Source organism: Rhinichthys klamathensis, unplaced genomic scaffold, assembly GCF_029890125.1.
Source record: "Rhinichthys klamathensis goyatoka isolate OS25496 unplaced genomic scaffold, OSU_Roscu_1.1 h1tg000318l_1, whole genome shotgun sequence".
Classification (NCBI taxonomy): domain Eukaryota; kingdom Metazoa; phylum Chordata; class Actinopteri; order Cypriniformes; family Leuciscidae; genus Rhinichthys; species Rhinichthys klamathensis.
In genome coordinates, this window is record NW_026606834.1 from 1462855 (window position 1) to 1484962 (window position 22108).

The 22108-nt window shown below is 36.4% G+C and overlaps 3 protein-coding genes across 3 annotated transcripts in view; 1 reads left to right on the forward strand and 2 right to left on the reverse strand.

Moving 5' to 3' along the window:
- parp14rs3 (poly(ADP-ribose) polymerase family member 14-related sequence 3) overlaps nucleotides 1–3099 on the reverse strand; it is a 38135-nt gene extending 35036 nt beyond the window's left edge. Inside the window, exons 1-3 of the mRNA XM_056271345.1 lie at nucleotides 2921–3099; nucleotides 2418–2657; nucleotides 353–589 (exon numbers count right to left, since the gene is read on the reverse strand). Coding sequence (XP_056127320.1) covers nucleotides 353–589; nucleotides 2418–2657; nucleotides 2921–3005 — 562 coding nt within the window. The 5' untranslated portion in view covers nucleotides 3006–3099. The remainder of the gene's footprint in view (nucleotides 1–352; nucleotides 590–2417; nucleotides 2658–2920) is intronic.
- On the reverse strand, nucleotides 3050–6755 carry LOC130105398 (protein mono-ADP-ribosyltransferase PARP14). Its single transcript, XM_056271387.1, has 3 exons — nucleotides 6480–6755; nucleotides 5117–5298; nucleotides 3050–3235 (listed from the first exon to the last, which is right to left on the reverse strand). Exons 1-3 carry the CDS (start codon nucleotides 6649–6651, stop codon nucleotides 3050–3052), a joined length of 540 nt encoding a protein of 179 aa, XP_056127362.1. The 5' UTR covers nucleotides 6652–6755.
- Nucleotides 6756–7117: 362 nt separating this feature from the next.
- On the forward strand, nucleotides 7118–21366 carry nmi (N-myc (and STAT) interactor). Its single transcript, XM_056271354.1, has 9 exons — nucleotides 7118–7221; nucleotides 7320–7376; nucleotides 7461–7619; nucleotides 10207–10323; nucleotides 14477–14642; nucleotides 15955–16061; nucleotides 17430–17616; nucleotides 20903–21006; nucleotides 21113–21366. The coding sequence occupies exons 1-9, from the start codon at nucleotides 7189–7191 to the stop codon at nucleotides 21314–21316; spliced, it is 1134 nt and encodes a 377-aa protein (XP_056127329.1). The 5' UTR covers nucleotides 7118–7188; the 3' UTR covers nucleotides 21317–21366.
- Nucleotides 21367–22108: the final 742 nt, after the last annotated feature.

A 22108-nucleotide genomic window follows, 5' to 3' on the forward strand; every position in this document is an offset into this window, starting at 1 on the left:
TTTTTATTTGTTAAAAAAGTTTGCAATATCCAATAAATTTCGTTCCACTTCATGATTGTGTCCCACCTGTTGTTGATTCTTTCACAAAAAATTACAGTTTTATATCTTTATGTTTGAAGCCTGAAATGTGGCAAAAGGTCGAAAAGTTCAAGGGTGCCGAATACTTTCTCAAGGCACTGTATATATAATAATATATCGGATTCGGCCACATTTTTTTATTGCGCCGAGAAGGATAACATTAAAAATGAACATAGATCGGCCTGTACCGATATACCGTGCATCCCTATATATTTTTTTGCGGTGTACTGTGTTAAACGAAGATTTCATTATTGCAGCTAATCTGAAAACCTACCGTCACAGTTCCCAAAGGTGATGACGGCGCTCATTCGTCTGTTGATCCATATGAAGTTCTGGATATCTCCTCCTCTGCTCTTCTTCTTGTTGCTGAAGTAAAGGGTGAGAATGTCTTCACTGATCTTCTCCAGATCTCCCTGGACCAGGACCGAGTCCGTCCGCTCCATGCGCGTCACTCCGATGTCTCGGCCCTGCAGTTGCTTTGAGGTGCATTTTCTTATAAATGATTTCACGTCTGTTGATAAAATGAAAAAGGAAAAAAAATTATCTAGGCTTTACATGTTCTTTTGAAATGTGAAATTCACAAGTATGTCGTCATTAACTCAGTTTTATTTCTTATTTGAATGTTGACCACAGCCGGCAGTCATTCATTTTCTCCAGTTAAAGGCAAGTTTATTTATATAGCACATTTCATACACTATGGTAATTCAAAGTGCTTTACATAGAGAGGAAATAATCCCAAAATAAAAGCAAGGAAAATTCAAACAGCTTTACATAGAAAGGAATTATAATAATCACACTATAGCAATTCATAGAAAATAGACACAAAATAAAAGCAGGGGGAATTAAAGCAGTTATAAAAGGAATTAAAGGAGATAAATGATACAGTTAATTAGAGTAAAATGAATTAAAATAGTAAAAAGATGATACATAGAATAAACTTCTCATCTGGCAAAACACCGGTGTATCTTATTTTGACTCTGAGATTTCACTCTTATAAATAAAGGTTGCGAAAGTGTTTGTTTTTGTCACAGCAGAGCCATAGAAGAGCTATTTTTGGTTCACCAAAGAATTTTATTTTATGTATTTATTTATTTTTTTCGTGTGAAGAACACTTTAATAATCTAAAGAACCTTTTTACACTATAAAGAACCTTTTGTGCATTGGAAATGTTCCATGGGACCATCAATGACAATAAATAACCTTTATTTTTAAGAGTGTAAAACAGTGAAGTGTGAACATCTGTTGACAATGTGAACATTTATATATTTACTGGTGCCCTGGATGAGATTATTTATTAATTGATTCCAGTCTGTCTAACATTACTTGTATTGATCAAAGTTGCTGAATCGTAAACAAGCGTTTCATGAGAATATAAAACACAACGGTGGAGCGTGGAGACAGAAGATGGTGTCAAATGTAGGTCACTTTTCTTCCTATTGATTAAAAACAGAACATTTACAGAATTATTTTTGCAATCGTTTTTCCACTTTAACGAACCTTTAGTGGTTCATAAATGTTAAAGGTTCTTCACTGAACCATAAAGATCCTTTATTTTTAAGAGAGAGTGTATAGTGATAAATCTTTGCTTTTATTCCTCAATGTCCTCTGGTTTTAATGTCATTAATGATTCATTTTCAGATTATTTGCAATGATGAAAGGTGGTAAGATTTAGCACAAACTGTAGAGGTTAGATCTGAAAATCTGTCATGTATTAAAATCGTGAATTACTATTAAAATGAGCTGCAAAACTATGATTTTCTTCCTCTGTATTTTTGTCTTGTTTTCTATTACAAATGTCTAGACGTTCTTAAATCAAGATACATTTACTGGAGAAGCAAAATGACTTAAGATATTAAGTCTTTTTTCTGATTCTGATTTCTGTTTTACTCATTTGCAAAAGGCTTTAACTGAAGAGCATTATTGTGAATATTAATGACGGCTCAGATTATATGCTTAGGTGACTTTATTTCCATGTAACACAGTGTATTGTACATGTCGATCTTGGCTACTTGCTCTTAGTAGTACTTAGAAAGACATTTCTCATGACCCGGAAATGTACATTTCTATTCATTAATTAATAACCAATATTGAGTGTTCACGGGATTAACCGAGTAATTGGTTGTAATGTTAATGTAGCTACATCAAGTTAACCCGACTAACTGATCCAAATATTCATAATCAATTATAACAAGTTATGATTGATTATTAATATTTCATAGAGCTAATTTGCTACATAGTAGACCCCAAAGACAAAGGAAAATAAGCAGGCGTCCCAGAAAGAGGACAAAACATTGCAGAGAGTGACAATAACAGACACCCATAATGACTTCCAAACCCACCAATATCTTGTTTGAAGGTGACAACAATCCTATCATCATCATCAAGTGTCTCCCAAGTGTATTCTGGTGTCTTGCTACAGCTGCCAATGAACACTGAGATTTTCTTGCAGTCTGTGTCGCCATCAAACCCCGTCAAGATGAAGCGACGGGGGTCTGACTTCTCTCCCAGACTTCCCTCATTATACACTTGTAAAGATACACCAATATCATGTTCTTCCTTGCCAAAAATCTCCTTGAAGTCTGAGAAAAGGGTCAACATTGTTAATTTTGATCTAAAAAATGACAACTAATCATCATGATTTGCTTTGTTAATGTTCTTTAAGGTAAGCTCTGAGTCTGACTAAGCTAGTGCTAGTTGTTTAATGATAGTTTCTATGAAACAGAATTAGGCCTACATCGTGTGTAAGTAAAGCACCAAAAATAGACTTGCAAAACTGGTTTCATGTTACATTATGAGTGGCTAGTAAACAAACTCCCAGTGCAACATTGGTCTTAAATCATACCTGACTGGCTGTAGAGTTTCAGGATCCAGCTGTTATTTCCGTGCTTTGCTAGCTCAAATTGCTCTGTAAATTGCTCAAAATACATCTGAAGTGTTTCCTTATCAACCGAAGTTAATGAAGGGGTGGTAATTAGAAGATCTGGTATTTCTGAATCCTCCTCATTGTCTGTATTATGAACAAATATATACATGTGACCAAGGTCTTATTGTTAATGTTTTGAAATCTGTGAATATTTTTAAACACTAAAAGTAAAAGCATTATAGTCAAACCTTTATGATCTTTAATTTCTGTTGCAGGCTGTCCTACTGCAGAGACCTTTGTACAATAAGGAGGAAGTGTGTGAGCATATGAACATTCATCTGACCTAGTTTTAAATTACAGGGGGGATATTTGTGGGTCCTGATAATGCCAAATGTCTCATGTTACAAGTAAAAATTAGCCTTCATTATTTTAAATATATCTAGTCGTGAAACAATGCAAGCATATTCGTCTAAAATAACTATTTTCAGCTTCAGAATCATGAATATTGTTATTCTGGCGTCTCTATTGCCCTGTGCTTTGGGTTTCCAGCACCAAGTCCAAGCCAATTCACTTACACACCAATGTAATATACAATTTAGCATTTTAATCAACTGCATTTTTTGTTAACTTTTTACCATGTCTTGGTGTATCGCAATAATATCGTGAGTTCAGTATCGTGATATGTATCGAATTGTGACATGAGGGTATTGTTACACCCCTAACTGTATTTCTCTTATGTTTCTTTGATATTTTAAATCAAGATTGGGACCCATATTAAGCTGGAGTGTTGCGTAAATGTACCATTGGGTCCTTGTCTTTCAAAAGAGGCATAAATCATGATATTTTGAAACTCGTAGTCTAATGTGTGAGTCTAAATCGCATCATATAGCTACTGGAGTGCATCAGGGCTCAGTGCTTGGACCACTTCTTTTCTTCATCTACATGGATCTGTCACTCAGAAACATGGTTTTTCATTTAATTGCTACACTAACACACTCTACCTCTCATCCCAGCCAGAATTACTATTCTATATATCTATTAAAAAAAATGTAAAGACTAATTGGGACTAGTCACAGTACTTACATATTGTTGCCCTATTGTTGGTTTGATTGGTATGGAGCGAATTATGTGCCATAATTAAACAAACAAATCCAGCATTTTCCAAACAAACTCGATCTGCTTTGGAAAGGAAAACTCGACTCGCGAACAAACAGAAAGCAATTTGCTAAAATAAAGGTCAATTTGAGCGAAAATGCAGTGGAATAACCAATATTTTGTTTTACAAATATAAATAAATTAGCCTAGATAACAGGCTATTTCACAAATAAATACAAACCATCCAACAAATTGCATGTAACCTTTGAACAAATACCAAATCTAGTGCATACAAATGCATATCTGTCTGTTACGATTGTGAGATCTCTCGGCTTGATTTTCTCACAAATGTGTCCAGGCATTTGTCCTAGATTTGGTATTTGTTCAAAGGTTACATGCAATTTGTAGGATGTTTTGTATTTATTTGTGAAATATTATCTAGGCTCATTTATTTATATTTGTAAAACATATTGGTTACTCCACTGCATTTTCACTCAAATTTACGGAAGCGTTTTGCATTCACTTGAAGAAAAAAAATCTACTCTGTTTTTCTGAATTAACGAGTTAATTATCTCAGAATTACGAGATAATTTTTCATGGAAAAAAAGTTTTTGCTCTGTTTTTCTGAAATTACGAGTTAATTATCTCAGAATTACGAGATACATTTTTCTTGAAAAACATTTTTTCACTCTGTTTTTATGAATTAATGAGTTACTCATAATTTTGAAATAATTAAGTCATTAATTCAGAAAAACAGAGCAAAAACTTTTTTCCATGAAAAATGATCTCGTAATTCTGAGATAATTAACGCTTCCGTACAAATTGACCTTTGTTTTTGCAAATTGCTTTCTGTTTGTTTGCGAGTCGAGTTTTCCTTTGCAAAGCAGATCGAGTTTGTTTGCAAAATGCTGGATTTGTTTGTTTAATTATGGCACATAATTTGCTCCAAATTATTGCTTCAATTGCTCTGCTCAGTTGTAAGTCGCTTTAGATGAAAGCGTCTGCTAAGTGATTAAATGTAATGCAAATGTATTAATGATGATAATTCATAAATAGCCTAATAACAGAAAACAGAATCACCTGGTTTGCAGGAGCGGGCAGTGACTTGAGGAGAGCGCTTTTCTCCAGCTTGGGCTTTGGCAGAACTTGTGGTTTGATCTTTTTGCTTTTCGTGTCTTCTGGTAGTTTCACTGTCACTTCAACTGTTCCCTTAGATTTGAAATCAACTTTATGGATTCTTTTGTCAAGCACCTTCTTCAGATCTGGAAAACAGGGGAATTCTCTGTAAAACTCTTTCATTTCCCAAACTATTTCAGTTCTTTTTTAATCATGTATGTTATGTAACGTTGTGGAAGGTTTGTTTTGAGCTGGAAGCTGGAAGGTTGTTTGTGCTACTGAACAAAAAATATATAATTGTGACTTTTTATCTCACAATGCTCTTTTCTAACAACTGCGTGTTTTGATCTCACAATTCCAAATCTCAGAATTCTCATATTTTTCTTCAGAATTGCGAGTTTATATCTCACTTTCTTTAGCATTCATAACAAATATAAAGTAAATCCTCTATGTAACATTAAAAAAAAAGGAAAATTCTTAAAACGAGCCTACTGCATTTCAGATTATGGGAGGGACTTCCGGTTTGGGGAAGTTCCACTCAAAAAGAAAACAATCATTTAAAATCATAAGGCTACAAATACTACCCTACTTGTCAATCAGTTTGACTGAATTAACGTAACTACAAATTTACTTCATCTACTATTGTCATATAGCCTAGATACATAGAATAACGTGATACTTGGTGTTTAAATGTGACATGCCAAGATGTATGACAAGCTCTTTTCAGACGCTGCATTCTTTCTCTCCTTCCTTATTCCGCTGTATGAAAAAATACAATAATTGCGCATTTGTGGCCCGATTTAATTGACTGGAATGCAATACGAATCTCTCGTTTTTCTACCCAAATGAGTAGAATAATTTCATATCATTGTAGGCTACCCAGGTTTTGAAAATGCTTATAGAGCGAAACTTTCACTGATTGTTTACATTTTAACGGAAGTTACTCACATAATTCGGGAAAAGCGTTATGTGGCGTAGGAAAAGGTAGGTTTAGGCTGCAATAACAATTAAAAATAATAATAATAATAATAATAATAGGCTAATAATAAAGTAGGCTACAATACAATAAAAATAAGTAAACACACATAGAAATACATTACAGATAAATTAAAAAAACATGCGAGTTTATAATATTTCGTAATTCTGAATTTTCTCAGTGTTGTAGAAAAGTCAGATAAACCATGGCAATTACCTTTATTTTTATTTATTTTTTCCGTGGAGGAAATAATTAAGCTTCCAGTTCAGTAAATAGCCTAAGCTTCCTTTAAGTGTATCAGTGTTAGTTTTTGTTTTAGCTATCAATTATGATGTTGCTATATAGACTCACCTTCTTCCCTCATATAAATAAGAAGTGCTTTTCGTTTGTCGTCTTGGTGTTCTCGAATCTGCTCGATTTCTCCTCCAGATCTTCTTTTATTTTTAAAATAAAGCTCAACCTTTGATTTCACACGGTCAAAATCATCCGGCAAACCCTCGAGAATCAGACTTTTCTCTTCCATATTTGCGCACCAAAGAGTTGAGAAGTAGTCTAACTTTCTTTTAAAGTCACAAAACTGTGACAAAAACGCTCAAAAGTAAACTGTCAGGCATATTGTCACACGGAGACACTCACAACAATTCATAAATGAAGAATTTCAAGAAAGCACCGAGTCGATTCAACCGGTCCTTTCGCTTTTACTTCAGATCGCTCACGTGACTTCTTATCAATACGAGGCAAGTTTGGGATCAGGAAGTTGGGAGGTAAATAATAAGCGGCTAATAATATTTACTGAATATAAATCTGATCATTTAGTCACTGGACAAGTATTTGGTGGTTTGATTCGTCTTTTTACCTCAGATACTTTCACTTTCGCTCACGTGACTTCTGATCAAGTAGCTACAAGGCAATCAGGAAGTTGGGAGGTAAATAATACGTGGTGATGGTGAATAATATTCACTGAATATATATATGATAATTTAGTCATTGGACAAGTATTTCATCGTCTCTTCTTCTTTTTTCTTCAGATAAGTTAGCCTATTTCGATTTCGCTTGAGACATGTCTGACAACCCAGAAGACCTAAACGGCGAGGTACGTCCGTTTCACACACTTTTTTGATGTGAATTCAGTTTAACATTTTATAATGCTTTAGTGAAAAACTTGTCTAAAATCGTGTTCAAAACGAACAGCTTCGCAGCCTGGACGACGAGATGATCGCTGCTGAGGCGGAGCTACAGAAATACAAGGTTAAAAACACACACAAACTTCACGAACAATTCATCATAAATTATCTATATCGAACATTTGCATTATTAATTATGTCCACACAGGATCTCGTTGAGTCTGCTGATAATGAAAGATCCAGATTGCTGCTGGAAAAAGCTGCAGCTGATGACGAAAAGAGAAAAGCCGAGGCAGAACTTAAGGCGTTTATGGATTCTGAAGAAGAACTGGGAGAGCAATTTAAGAGAGATTTTCAAGAAGTACAGGTGAATTTCGATGCTATAATAACCAATAACATGGAACTTTCTCAAAACTTAGGGTAACATGGGGGAAGATAACTCCCTCAAGAACTATGTGGGTTTACTTTTAAACAGCAACATATTCAGATATAAGTTTAGCATGTGCAGGATGATGATGCATCAGACCATGAGTTATTAAAGGAAATAAATATAAATTGAAATATTTGCTAATTTAGCCTAGTTGTTATAGCACAACATGTCAAATATTAAAAGAGGTAAGCCTGCCCCTACTGGATACAATTTTACACAGTGTATAAATTACTTTTGATATAATTCTTATTAATATTTATATATTTTTAAAGTGTCATTAATGTAAAATTCTAAATCAGCTATTGTATTTAAAGTTTTATTTTGACAATTTAGTTGAATAACCGATGACAGACAAAGCAGAATACCAGTAAAAGAGATTTATCTAAAAAAGGTAAATGATATTACTTATATACAGGCATATGAATATTTACTTATTTAATTGCCTATATTTTAATAAAAAATATGTCATAAACACTGAGAGATCTAATTAAATGATTTCACTCAATTAACATATAGGTTTTAATGAAAGTTGAAATAAAGATGTCTGAAATGTACATCTACGGTAATTCATAGAAATGCTGAATAATAACACCAATAGTTACAATAAGTATTACATTGAAAAATAACACTAAAAACAACCTGTTGCCTTCTGCGCCAATTCTGGATGACCCATCTTACCCCAAGGGCCTAATTTGATCTCTTTACTTCAAACTAAACACTATAACTTTTACTCCACAGATCTATAAACATTAATATGTCCTCAAATCCCTAATTAACAAATAGACACAAAAGACTTTGACATTCAACATAATACAATGCCATAAAACACTATTTTCCAGAAATTTTTTTGTTTGATCAATTGCCCTCAAAACTGTTTCAGCTGACTAAATCTCACAAATGTTGATATTCAGCAGTGTTTCCCCTAGGATTTTTTTTGGGGGGGTTTGAGGTTGGGCTGCTAGTGTTGCTGAGCGGGCGTGTTACGGATACGTTGTGTCATTTTTTTAGCAATCAAAAAGAGTGTCTAATTGAGTGAAATAATGTATTATGAATCATTAAACTTATACAACATTTAAAAAAATATATATGAAAAAAAATTCACACTAACTCTGTGTTGTGTTTTTTCTGGTAATAAAATGAAGAAATAAAACACAAATTTTTATCATTTATCATCAATTTTAATCATATGAAATTAAATAAACTTTTTGTCAAATAACGTGCTGCACAATGAGCTTTACTGTTAAAATTAAAGCATGGATTATTCCTTAAAAAATTCAGTTTTGATGATAATTTATTTGGATTAGTGTTAGTATTATTACATTGGGACATATCTAAATTCTACTGTACAACGGTAATATATTTCTGTCAAGTTAAACCGAACTTTTATTTTGACGAGTTGCCGTGAAGACCTTTTGAGTTTGTGTGTGTTTATGTCATAATGATAGTTTTTCTCAAATGAAGCGGTAAAATGATCACGAAGTGACTTTCGGAGTGGATCTAGAGCCTGGAGAGGAAGTTTATGCATTTGTGTCTTTATATAGGCAAAAAAAACAGCGCAAGCGTCACATGTGCTCCAGTGTGTGTGTGTGTGTGTGTGCGGTAAATGAAACTGCGCGTCGGCTGCACCATTCATTCACAGAGAACAAGCAGGATTCATATTTAAATTGTCTTTGTGGTTTAATATTCACAGACACTAGTCTACATCGCGATTTGATTTCAAGTGTACTGAACTGCTTTCTATTTATTCCTCAAAAGATTGACAAATTCCGTGAAATTCCGCGTAAATTCCTTTTTTATGACTGGATTTCGTCAGCATTTTAGGGGGGCGGGGGGTCGTTTTGGGGGGGCGGGCCGCCCCCCTAAAACAATGGTAGGGGAAACACTGAGATGAAAAGTCAAAATTTTAAATAGCATAGACATTTATTAAAAGTGCTGAGATGAGATTTTGTCATCTATGGTGAGGAGAAAAAATAAAGTGGGTGGGTGGCTCATCTTGCCCCGGGGGTCATCATCCCTCATGTTACCCTACTTGGCAAGGTTCTCTCAAAGTTAGGAACCAACGTTCAGAGCTATCAGGCCTTTAAAAATGATATTTAAATGTTAGCACAAAAACATTATTTAATTATACAGGTGAAACTTGAAAAATGTGAATATCGTGCAAAAGTTCATTTATTTCAGTAATTCAACTTAAAAGGTGAAACTAATATATTATATAGACTCATTACATGCAAAGTGAGATATTTCAAGCCTTTATTTGTTATAATTGTGATGATGGCTTACAGTTATGAAAACCCCAAATTCAAAATTAGTATATTGTGAAAAGGTTTTCATAACTGTAAGTCATAATCATCAAATTTATAACAAATAAATATTAGTTTCACCTTTTAAGTTGAATTACTGAAATAAATGAACTTTTGCACCATATTCAAATTTTTCGAGTTTCACCTGTATTATTGTTAGCTGGGTAAGCACACTTAACTGAAAGCAGCTGATGAGAATTTATGTTTATCCTTCATCATTTTAGGAGGAGATGAAGAGTCTTGATCGGGTCAATCAGGATCTGAAGAGAGAACGTGATGATTTTCGAAATAAGCTTCAACTCAAGAGGGACGAAAGTGACTCTCTGCAACGCAAATTCAAGGTTGGGTTACAATGTGCACATTTATTTTTTTACTGTTGCCCTAGATGGGATTATTTATTAATTAATTAACGTCTTGATAATTTAAAGCTGTAGTCCGTAGCTTTTTTGGGTTAAAAATTATCCAAAATAAATTTTTAATTTTAAATACATATCCAGCCAGTGTTCAAAACTCTCTGCTTGCCGTAGCTCGACTCAAAACGGTAAGCTTGTAATAATGTTTTTAATTCCAGTGGGACTGGTGGATTTCCACGGGAGATTCGAGCATGTCTTTGCATCATTACGTCACATCTGTACACACACACATCTGTACACACACACATCTGTACACACACACATCTGTACACACACACATCTGTACACACACATCTGTACACACACATCTGTACACACACACATCTGTACACACACATCTGTACACACACACACATCTGTACACACACACATCTGCACACACACACACACATCTGCACACACACACACAAATCTGTACACACACACACAAATCTGTACACACACACACAAATCTGTACACACACATCTGTACACACACACACATCTGTACACACACATCTGTACACACACATCTGTACACACACATCTGTACACACACACATCTGTAAACACACATCTGTACACACACATCTGTACACATACATCTGTACACACACACATCTGTACACACACACATCTGTACACACACACACAAATCTGTACACACACACATCTGTACACACACATATGTACACACAAATCTGTACACACACATATGTACACACACATCTGTACACACACACACATCTGTACACACACATATGTACACATACATCTGTACACACACACATCTGTACACACACACATCTGTACACACACACACAAATCTGTACACACACACATCTGTACACACACATATGTACACACACATCTGTACACACACATCTGTACACACATCTGTACACACACATCTGTACACACACACATCTGTACACACACACATCTGTACACACACATCTGTACACACACATCTGTACACACACACATCTGTACACACACACATCTGTACACACACACATCTGTACACACACACATCTGTACACACACATCAGTACACACACATCAGTACACACACATCTGTTCACACACATCTGTACACACACATCTGTACACACACATCAGTACACACACATCAGTACACACACATCTGTACACACACATCTGTACACACACATCTGTACACACACATCTGTACACACACACATCTGTACACACACACATCTGTACACACACACATCTGTACACACACATCAGTACACACACATCAGTACACACACATCAGTACACACACATCTGTTCACACACATCTGTACACACACACACATCTGTACACACACATATCTGTACACACACATCTGTACACATACATCTGTACACACACACATCTGTACACACATCTGTACACACACATCTGTACACACACATCTGTACACACACACATCTGTACACACACACATCTGTACACACACACATCTGTACACACACATCAGTACACACACATCAGTACACACACATCAGTACACACACATCTGTTCACACACATCTGTACACACACACATCTGTACACACACACATCTGTACACACATCTGTACACACACATCTGTACACACACATCTGTACACACACACATCTGTTCACACACATCTGTACACACACACATCTGTACACACACATCAGTACACACACATCAGTACACACACATCAGTACACACACATCTGTTCACACACATCTGTACACACACATCTGCACACACACATCTGCACACACACATCTGCACACACACATCTGTACACATAAAGAAGAGTCTCGGCTAGTATAAGCTATGTTGAGTGTGAGGATGCTGGAGGTGGAGATTTATAGCCTTTTCTCACAGCACTTGATATAATTAAACATCAATTTGATGGCGGATCCAGAAAGGTTCAAACGACGATCACCAGCGACAACAGATTCACCCGCTGTAAAATGCTAAAGACTTCGTTCAGACTTCAGATCGGCTACAGAAGAAAAGAGACTGCAACCGGACCCATGCGAAGACAAGGATAATATCGGAAGGGCATTACATGTAGTCACGCAATGCTGACGTTGAATATTAACAATTTGAGAACAAAGTATAATTTGCACGGTTTGACGTGATAAGATAAGCGATCGTTATATTTAATCAGCGCGATTTACTGCTATGCTTTTTCCCCTTAGTTGGTCAGAACAAAAGTGGATGTTACTTACTTGTTCAGATTACATTTTCCGGTACAAATTCTTATGTTGGTCATACTTCCAAAAAGTATAATCTGTGATTCTGAATGCCAGTATCCACAGTTTATGATCCACACCGGCGCGGCGACTGACAGCCTCACACTCTCCTCAAAACATCGGATTCATCCTCGCTGTGCCGTGCCGAAGCACAACTCATGTTCTACTTTTCGGAAGTATGACCAACATAAGAATTTGTACCGGAAAATGTAATCTGAACAAGTACAAGAAGTAAGTAAGAAATTTCGGTTTGCGTACCCCGAAGTGATAAAATAAAATAAAATTCTGTATCAAAATTTATAGGCAAGACAAGTAGTTTGTTTAGGCATGGTTTGTAGGAAATTACAATCCTGCGCACATATATTCAAACGCACATAACTATAGAATCAACTCTTAATGCGCATGTGAACGCCATCAGCGTTTATCACAGGTTCAGTTTATAGTCTGTTTAGAGAGAACGGTGTCGTCTTAGCGGCCGCTAATTTAATAACAAATGATCATTTCGACGGAAGTGAATCAATCAAAACTAACTCTAGCTGGAAAATAACATTATTCAAGAACCGCTATAAAACCTTACCTTAAATTATATGTTTATCTCTGTAAAGCTGCTTTGAAACAATCCACATTGTTAAAAGCGCTATATAAATGAGGATGACTTGACTTGACATAAAGTTGATGATTCAGATAATAACTGCAATTGCAGATTTCGAACAGAGATGGCGACAAAGAGGGAAAACTGCGGACAGAACCTTAGTGGTTCCATGGATGTTAAAGGTTCTTCATGGAAGTGTAGTGATACATGTAGTGCCTCATTGCCATGTCACATCTTTCTTTAATACATTTTTTTAGCCTAAAACTCTAAGCGTACTCAACTCAGACATAGGGCCCTATTTTAACGATCTAAAACGCACGTGTCAAGCGCAAAGCGCAAGTAACTTTGTGGGCGGATCTCGGCGCTGTTGCTATTTAACTGGCGGGAAAAAAATGAGTCTTGCGCTCGACGCAAATCTAAAACGAGTTGGTCTGAAGTAGCTTCATTATTCATAGGTGTGGTTTGGGCGTAACGGGAAACAAACCAATAAGAGCGTCATATAACATTCCCTTTAAGAGCATGATGAACGAGGTGCGCTTGTTCCATGGCGCAATACTATTATAACGGCGTATTTACCAGAATCGGTTCACAGCCGAGGAGATCGATGTTCTCGTCGGGGCCGTAAAAGAAAGAGAAGTGACATTGGGGACGGGACAAACCCACCCAAATTAGCTTCGGTTAAACATGTATATAATAATTTGGGTAAATGTGTAAGCTTTATGCCTATTTTTCCCATCGTCATGGACACAACAATGATTTCCCTCGTGTTTTAATATTTTTCCTTATAATAATATATCATTTGCAAAAAGTAAAATGCATCTGTGTAGATGCGAGAATCATCTACAGTGTATGCGCATTGTTCACACTCTGTATTATGGCCAAGCATGCGCGCTTAAAATAGCATCTGAATGTACGCGCAACGCGCCACTGACTTTAGACTAGGGTTTTTCTGGTCAGTGGCGCAATCGTTTTCTGGAACTGCAAAATAGCACCAGGGATTGTTTGCGCCGGAACACGCCTCCTTTTTTGCGCTGAACCGCCCAGGGAGCGCAAGTTCATTCCCTAGTTTGTCGGCGTGCGTCTGTGGAGGGAAAAGTCCGCTTTGCACGGGTGCAAAATACGAATGATACATGCGTCGGTGTACCAAGTCAATTGCGCTGGGTGCAAGATAGGGCCCATAGTCCTTTCCCAGAATCTAAAGTGATGTATATGAATACTTGTCTGTAACTGACCAATAACTCTTCATTCTCTCTGAATGCAGATACAAGCCAAAATCCCAGTGAAAACAGTGAAGTTTACTCGTGGTCTTGAGGCGGAAGAGGGAGACGAGAGAGAGGATTTCGTGGCGTCTGTGTTCACGGTCACACAAAGACCCTCGTTTCGCCTGAAGGGCGGCCAGGCTCTCATCACGTTTGAGGAGGAGAAGGGTAAGATCGACAAAATCACATTTTTTCATGATCTGTGCATTTTTTCTGGTTTTATTTGCTTTGATCCATTTATGTAAGAGTTGCAACAGAGAGATCCTGGTGTCGTGGGTTCTGCTGGATGTTTATTTATCCTTTCTTTTACCAGGAAGGTCCCATTTAAAATATAAAATCTCTTCTTCCAGGGAGTCCTGGTCAAGATGGCGACATAAAGTTTCACATAAAAACACAATTTAAACAACAAATACAATACAAATATATCAAAGATGAATGAAAACGACAATTCTAGGAACATCCATCAACAACAGTGATATATTTATTAGTGAGATAGGGATGCAAGTAGGAAGTTTTCCTAACATTGCTACTTGATTTTCCTGTGAGATTTTATGTTTTCTATGTTTTTCAATGCATAGTAAAATAAAACCTGTAGCTGTAATTTGCCTTTTTGCCAAATAATTTTGTCAGATAAATACATTAACTAAGTGTAGTGTTTTGTTCTTCCCTCATATTACAAATATTGGGTGGAAAAATTCTAATATTTTCCTCATATTTTGATGGTTTAACTCAGTGTTTCTCAACCTCTCCTGCAGGGACCCCCTGACAGGCCATGTTTCTGTTTTAACCCTGAAATGGCACACCTGATTCAAGTCATTAAAGGCTTAATGAGTAGTTGACTAATTGATTAATTGAACTATTCCTACTCTAATTACTCATTAAGCCTTTAATTACTTGAATCAGGTGTGCCATTTCAGAGTTAAAACAAAAACATGGCCTGTCAGGGGGTCCCTGCAGGAGAGGTTGAGAAACACTGGTTTAACTGAACTTGTAAGTCAATAAAAACAAATACTACTTTTGCCACTACTGTATACACACTGAACAAAAATATAAACGCAACACTTTTGTTTTTGCCCCCATTTTTCATGAGCTGAACTCAAAGATCGAAGACTTTTTCTATGTACACAAAAGGCCTATTTCTCTCAAATATTGTTCACAAATCTGTTTAAATCTGTGTTTGTGAGCACTTCTCCTTTGCCGAGATAATCCATCCACCTCACAGGTGTGGCATATCAACATGCTGATTAGACAGCATGATTATTGCACAGGTGTGCCTTAGGCTGTCTACAATAAAAGGCCTTTAGATTTGTGAACAAAATATTTGAGAGAAATAGGCCTTTTGTGTTCATAGAAAAAGTCTTAGATCTTTGAGTTCAGCTCATGAAATACGTGGGCAAAAACAAAAGTGTTGCGTTTATAATTTTGTTCAGTGTGTGTTTCTCATAATGTGGACACACTGTCTCTGTTGTGTGTCTTTCAGTGGCAGAGCAGATCCTCAGACTGGCGAAGTGCTCGGTGACCTGTGACAAATCCAAGATGGATGTGAAGCCGTACTCTTTATCTCTGGATCCTTCCGTGAAGTTTGAGGTAGAGCGATTTGAGTTTTTTTCATCAGAGCTGAAATGAGGGATTGTATCACACAGGGATGCACGATATATCGGCCACCATATCAGTATCAGCTGTTCATTTTTAATGGTATCCTTATCAGCCCAATAAAAAAATGATCGATATATCACATAAAAAAAATTGATATATTACAGCCAATAATGGATTATTATGATTGGAATTGCTACGGTTAGGTACAACATGTGCAGTGCAAGTCTGTCATATAGGCAGTGTTGGGCAAGTTACTTTTAAAAAGTAATTAGTTACAGTTACTAGTTACTTCTTCCAAAAAGTAACTAAATTAGTTACTCAGTTACAAATTTTAAAAGTAACTAGTTACTTAAGAAAGTAACTATTGCGTTACTTTCAAGTAAAATTAAATTTTAAATGCTCAAATGTGACCCCACCTCTACCCTGTCTGACTATGCGTTATGATGGGTCGTTCGCAATTCATGAGCGTTAGCCGTTAGTGATGATGGGTCGTTCGCGAATGAGCGTTAGTGATGATGGATCGACTCGTTCGCGAATGAGCTTTTGATGGGTCGTTCGCCATTCGCGAATGAGCCGGCTCTTTTAGGTGAACGTCGGGAGCTGGCTCGCATATCTGGAGAGCCGACTCTATTTTTACAAATTTAGCCTATAGAAATTAAATAATTATGTAATAAAAATTGAAATATTATAGTCAAAGTCATTTAAAGAGCCGTTTGTGAGCCAAAAGAGCCGGCTCTTTTCAGTGAGCTGAGTCAAAAGAGCCGAATGCCCATCACTACTATGCGTGCTTTCGAACACCCGCCCAACTCTACCTCTGATTGGCTTACAATGACATTTTACTCTACCTCAGTCGTCAGCATTTATGTGCTTGACTCGTAGAGCTCTGCCCACTAACCAAGGAAGAACAATAAAAAAAAGTATTTGCCTCTCACTCAGAGATCTACTTGGTCTGATGAAAAAAATACAGCTTCATCAGTTATAGTAACGCGCCGCATTTTTTGGCAGTAACGGGAACGGCGTTATTAAGATGAGAAGAGTAATCAATTAGATTACTCGTTACTGGAAAAAGTAATGGCGTTAGTATTCCCATCACTGCATATAGGCTATAAAATTATAATAAAAACATCATTATAATTGTGTGCTTGGGACATGGAGACTTTTGTTTTTTTATAATCAGGCTCTTAAAAATTATATAAAAATTTGGATTTGGATTTATCGCCCAATATATCGGTTATCGGCTTTCAAATATAAAGAATTATCCGTTATCGGCATTGGCCAAAATGTTCATATCCTTAGTATCACAGATTTGTTTCAGAATAATGTGTTCTTTGTTGACGTGAATCACTTCTGTCCATGCAGGTTCACATCAAGGTATCCAAGAAGACCATCAAGTTCCGCAACGCCCCGCCCACTTTACCCGAGGAGCGAATGAGAGACCGGCTGGAGCTGTCCTTCTCTAGAGCCAGTCGAGGTGGAGGTGAAGTGGAAAAACTGGAGTACAACAAGAGTAACGGCACAGGCCGCGTAACTTTCGTCAACACTGGAGGTGTGTCTTTATCCTCACATGATGTTGTTTTGAACTTCTATACTATTATTGTGTGTTTTGTGTTCATCATAGAAGTTGTGATAGGAATGCCGTACTATACACTTCATACTTCATGTACTAGAGGTTGAATTACTTCTGAATTTTTTTAATTGGACATTTATGTGATTAAAGTCGAGTCGAATAGTCGCAGATTACGTTAATAATGAAGAAATAAGCCTGAGTTGAGAGTGAACACGGGTTGTCTTGTGCACAGCTATGGCATTTGACACAGTGCTCCAATAACAGATTATTTTTATCAGTTCGTTTGTCTTTGGCTCGTTATATTTCTCACAGATTTCGTCTCGTTCTAAATGAGATACAGATAAAGTAGCACAGTAAAGAACACATTTGTATGAATGCATCAGTGAGAGAGCGATTGCGTGAGACTATTTATGCTGCAAAATGGCTTAGAATAGTGCACAAGTATGCAAATTGGGAAGCACATACCCAGCTAACAAAAATATGTTCTAGGAATGTTTTGCTAACATTCCTGTTAAGTTATAAAATTGTTTTTTAAATGTTTCCTGATCGTTCAAATCTATTGTTTTTTTTTCTTCATTCTTTTAAGAGCGAACGTTAAGGGAACATTAAATAAAAAAAATAAAAATAATTTTCATTCAGAGAATGTTTACTTTGGAGAGTTCTCTGAACATTCTGAAACAGCGTTTAAAAAACAAAATAATGCTTAAATAATGTTTTTGTGCTAATGTTTTCAGAACGTTATTAAAGACCAGATTACTTTGAACTAACAGTCTATTAATGTTACTGGAAGCTGGAAGTTTGTTCATAACTTTGATTAAACCTTGCCAGAACGTTCTGAGAACGATCCCTGTTAGCTGGGTAATAGGGGTGGAGCCGAACCCGAATACGGTATTCGGAAAGGTACAAATAACGTGTTTTTTACGAATAGTTATTTCGAACAAATACTTAAAAAAATATTTGTATTCGGGAACAAGAAAAACTTTATATCAAAAAGCTGCGTTTCCTCACGAGACCGCAGTGCATGCACGAGTGAGTGAGTGAGTGACGTTCAGGAAGAGGTGACTGACACAGGCTGCTCCACACAGCAACAGAGAGGGCTCGGCTGAGCGAAAAAACACTTAAATGCACCACTATTTTTGTTTAATAGATTTTTGTACCTTAACTGGGTTCCGGAGGCAGTTTATAACTTTCGGGAAGCGGAGTTTGATCGGGAGATTATTCCATTACGCTGCATTATTGACGTCTGCAGTCGGATGCTCTCATGTTCGCTCTGTTTACGTAGCTCTGTTAGCTCGGTAATTTAGACAATAGGCTGTTGACAGAGTAACGTTAACGTTCGGTTAAAAAGGTTAAAAAATGCTTGTGTAGTTGTGTCGAATTGTATGCACTTGTGGGAGTTATATGGTACGCAGACATCCCAAGTCTCTATTGATAGCGGCTCCCTGAAATTAGTTCAAATCTCCCGGAATCTAACGCGCATGCGAGAGAGAACATACTGTGCTCCAAACCGTGAAGCGCGCGCATGGCAGAGAGAGGGAGAGAGCGAGAGACCTTGCGTGTGTGCGTTATGAAAGCTAGTCCCCCCCCCCCCCCCCCCCAACCCCAACAATCCAGTCAACTCCAAACTAGATTTTTAGGCCTATTTTGAATTTTACACGAATACGAATACAAATACGAATACTTTTCCCCCCTCAACAAATACAAATACAGATACAAATACCGGCTGCTTTGCACACCCCTACTGGGTAATGTACAGTGTTGGGGAAGTTACTTTTAAAAAGTAGTGTAACTCGTTACTCGTTAAGTCTTAAAAAAAGTAATCCGTTCTTTACTTAGTTACCCCATATGGAAAGTAACTTTTTACGTTACTAGTTACTTTTACGTTACTTTTATGTTGCTTGACTTTGGGCACAACCCAATATCTGTTCCTAAATGTGTAGGCCTAAATAAAGTTCTACTATGCATAATGCCATATATAATGCCATAAATGCATAATGCATTTATCAAAAATTTTAATATTTATGAAGAAATGCCCGTTAATGGATAGGCATATGCATGGGTGAGAAAGAAAGCCCCCAAGAAAGAGCAAAGCTCCCCGTTAGCACCCCCAAAAATAATTCTATGGAAGTCCTGAACCGCATGGTAAAGAAAAAAAATTAAAACTTATCTTGTTATTTCGACATAATAAGGGGACATTCTAATCTGCATTAAGCCAAATTAAGCGTTCTTATAATGGTTTTCTATGGGAGGAAAATGCTTAACGTGTAATTAAACACGTTGTGTTCATATTCTGGGCTCATCTGATTTTTTTGTACAGCCTACTTTATTATGATTTTAGTATCATAATGATTAATAAATGCGCGCACAATTATCCGTGAACTTGATAAATGTTGCAGATATATTTTACTATGCACGTAAACAAATGCCTTTCAACTTGTGTGCAAAATTCAGAATTAAATGAATGTGCAAAAATTTAAATAGAGAGTCTAGGCCTACTATACATGTTGTAGCCATTAAATAAGCGCATTTAGTTTCATATTTGTTAAAATATTATAATGTTATTTTTTTTCCATCTATGTTGATTCTGAAAAGTGAACAGCATGAGTAAGATGGATGCGCAATATATCGGGAGACATGATTTTGACCACTTCATTAAGTTTTTGTTTTGAAGAAAGCCTTTCTTTAAAGTGAATTTCGTTTTGTATAAATTGTATCTTAATTTTAATAATTTTTTTATCAACCAATTGCCTGGATTTAATAAATAACAAGCAAATATAGCAGATAACAGTCACTTGTTGCGCGTGAACTGGAGCGCACCTCATCATAAATTAGCCGAAACTCAGCGTATGCCTCACAGACATGAGAAATATATAGAAAGCTCGAAATCTCTTTAAACGAAACAATTCAAAACAAAAAGAAATAGGCTACTCTCTGATTATGTAATCCATTATGTGCATTTTTCTCTGTCGTTCATACGGAGATGGCGATGATTTACAACTAGACTTTCACATTATTTGAAGATGTTTTTCCACAGTCCCTGAATGGGAATATCTCTAGAATGAAGGGATATCATCATTCAAACTAAATTATAATTAATTCCCAGTACATGTCCCATACTGATCTGCACTAACTTTTGTCATAATTCAGCCACTGTAGGTTTTGCAAGTCTGTTGTATCTGTGGTTGGATGTTTCCGCTCAGTTATGAAGTTTATTATCTGTCAGATTCATAGTTCTTCACGACAGTCTTTCTGGTTTCACTTTCAGTCGCGGAGAATTTGTCTCTCAGAGGAAAGTTTTGTGTAGACACCGGCAGCGACGTGGTGGTGGACGTGCTTCCTCTGTATGACTACCAGCTCAAGAAATTTCAAGTATGTTTTCAACAACACACATACGCGTTCATTTTCTACATCATAAACAGGTGTTCAGTGAGGAAGAGCATGCATTTGATTGATGGTGTTTGCTGTCACATTGCAGACGTACTCAGGGGCCCCGAATCGCACCGTACTTCTGGGGGGAATTCAGGGGCTGATGGATGAAGAAGATCTTCAGGACCATCTAGAAATCCACTTCCAGAAGCCCAGTAACTATGGAGGAGAGGTTGAGAATATAAAATACGTTCCTGATGGAAAGGAGCTGACGGCTTTCTTCTCTGAGGACGGCATTGAAAAGCCCAGCTGAGGGCCAAATGTTGTTTTCAGTACACTGCAAAAATAATGCTCTTCCTCTGTATTTTTGGTTCAAACTAGAACAAATAACTGCCACGGGGGTCAGAAAAATAAACTTAATTCAAAGGGAAAACAAGAATGTTTATTAATAAGAATGTTGAGATATTTGTACTGGAAAACAAGACAGAAAGACAATAATTTTTGCAGTGTTTGCACCAACAATCAGGTTTTACTTTGAATCAGTGAGGAGAAGCGTTACTTATTATATACATGTTATTAAGTTTGTGGGATTCTTCAGATTTTTCTTCAGATTGTACTGATTATATCAATCATATCTCCTCATTGTCTTCTTTAAAATAACATTATGACAAAACCTAAGTTTCCTAAAATGCATTTATGACTGGAACAGAAGAAGTTTATTAAGTAGGTTATGTGTCTAATAAATGACATCATGCATTGCAAGAGCATTGTATTTTAACTATATATTAAAATAAAGTTTATTCAAAAGTTATCTACATGGGCTGCAGCATTAATGATTAACCGATGTTTGGGCACTTTTGCCAATGATTTGGAATGATCAAACAATGAAGGCATCCATATGAAAATGAGCCATATTTAAAGCCTTTAATATTTGTTATGGTCTTTAATCACTTTGCAACTATCTTTGGTAAGAGAATTGAACAGATTGATAGCTGTAAACAAAACACAAGCTTATCTAGTAATTTTTTTAAGTCAGTTTTGTTCGTTTTTTAGTCAGTTGTTATTAATATTAGTTTTTGCATTTTTAAAATGTCTAGTTTTTTAT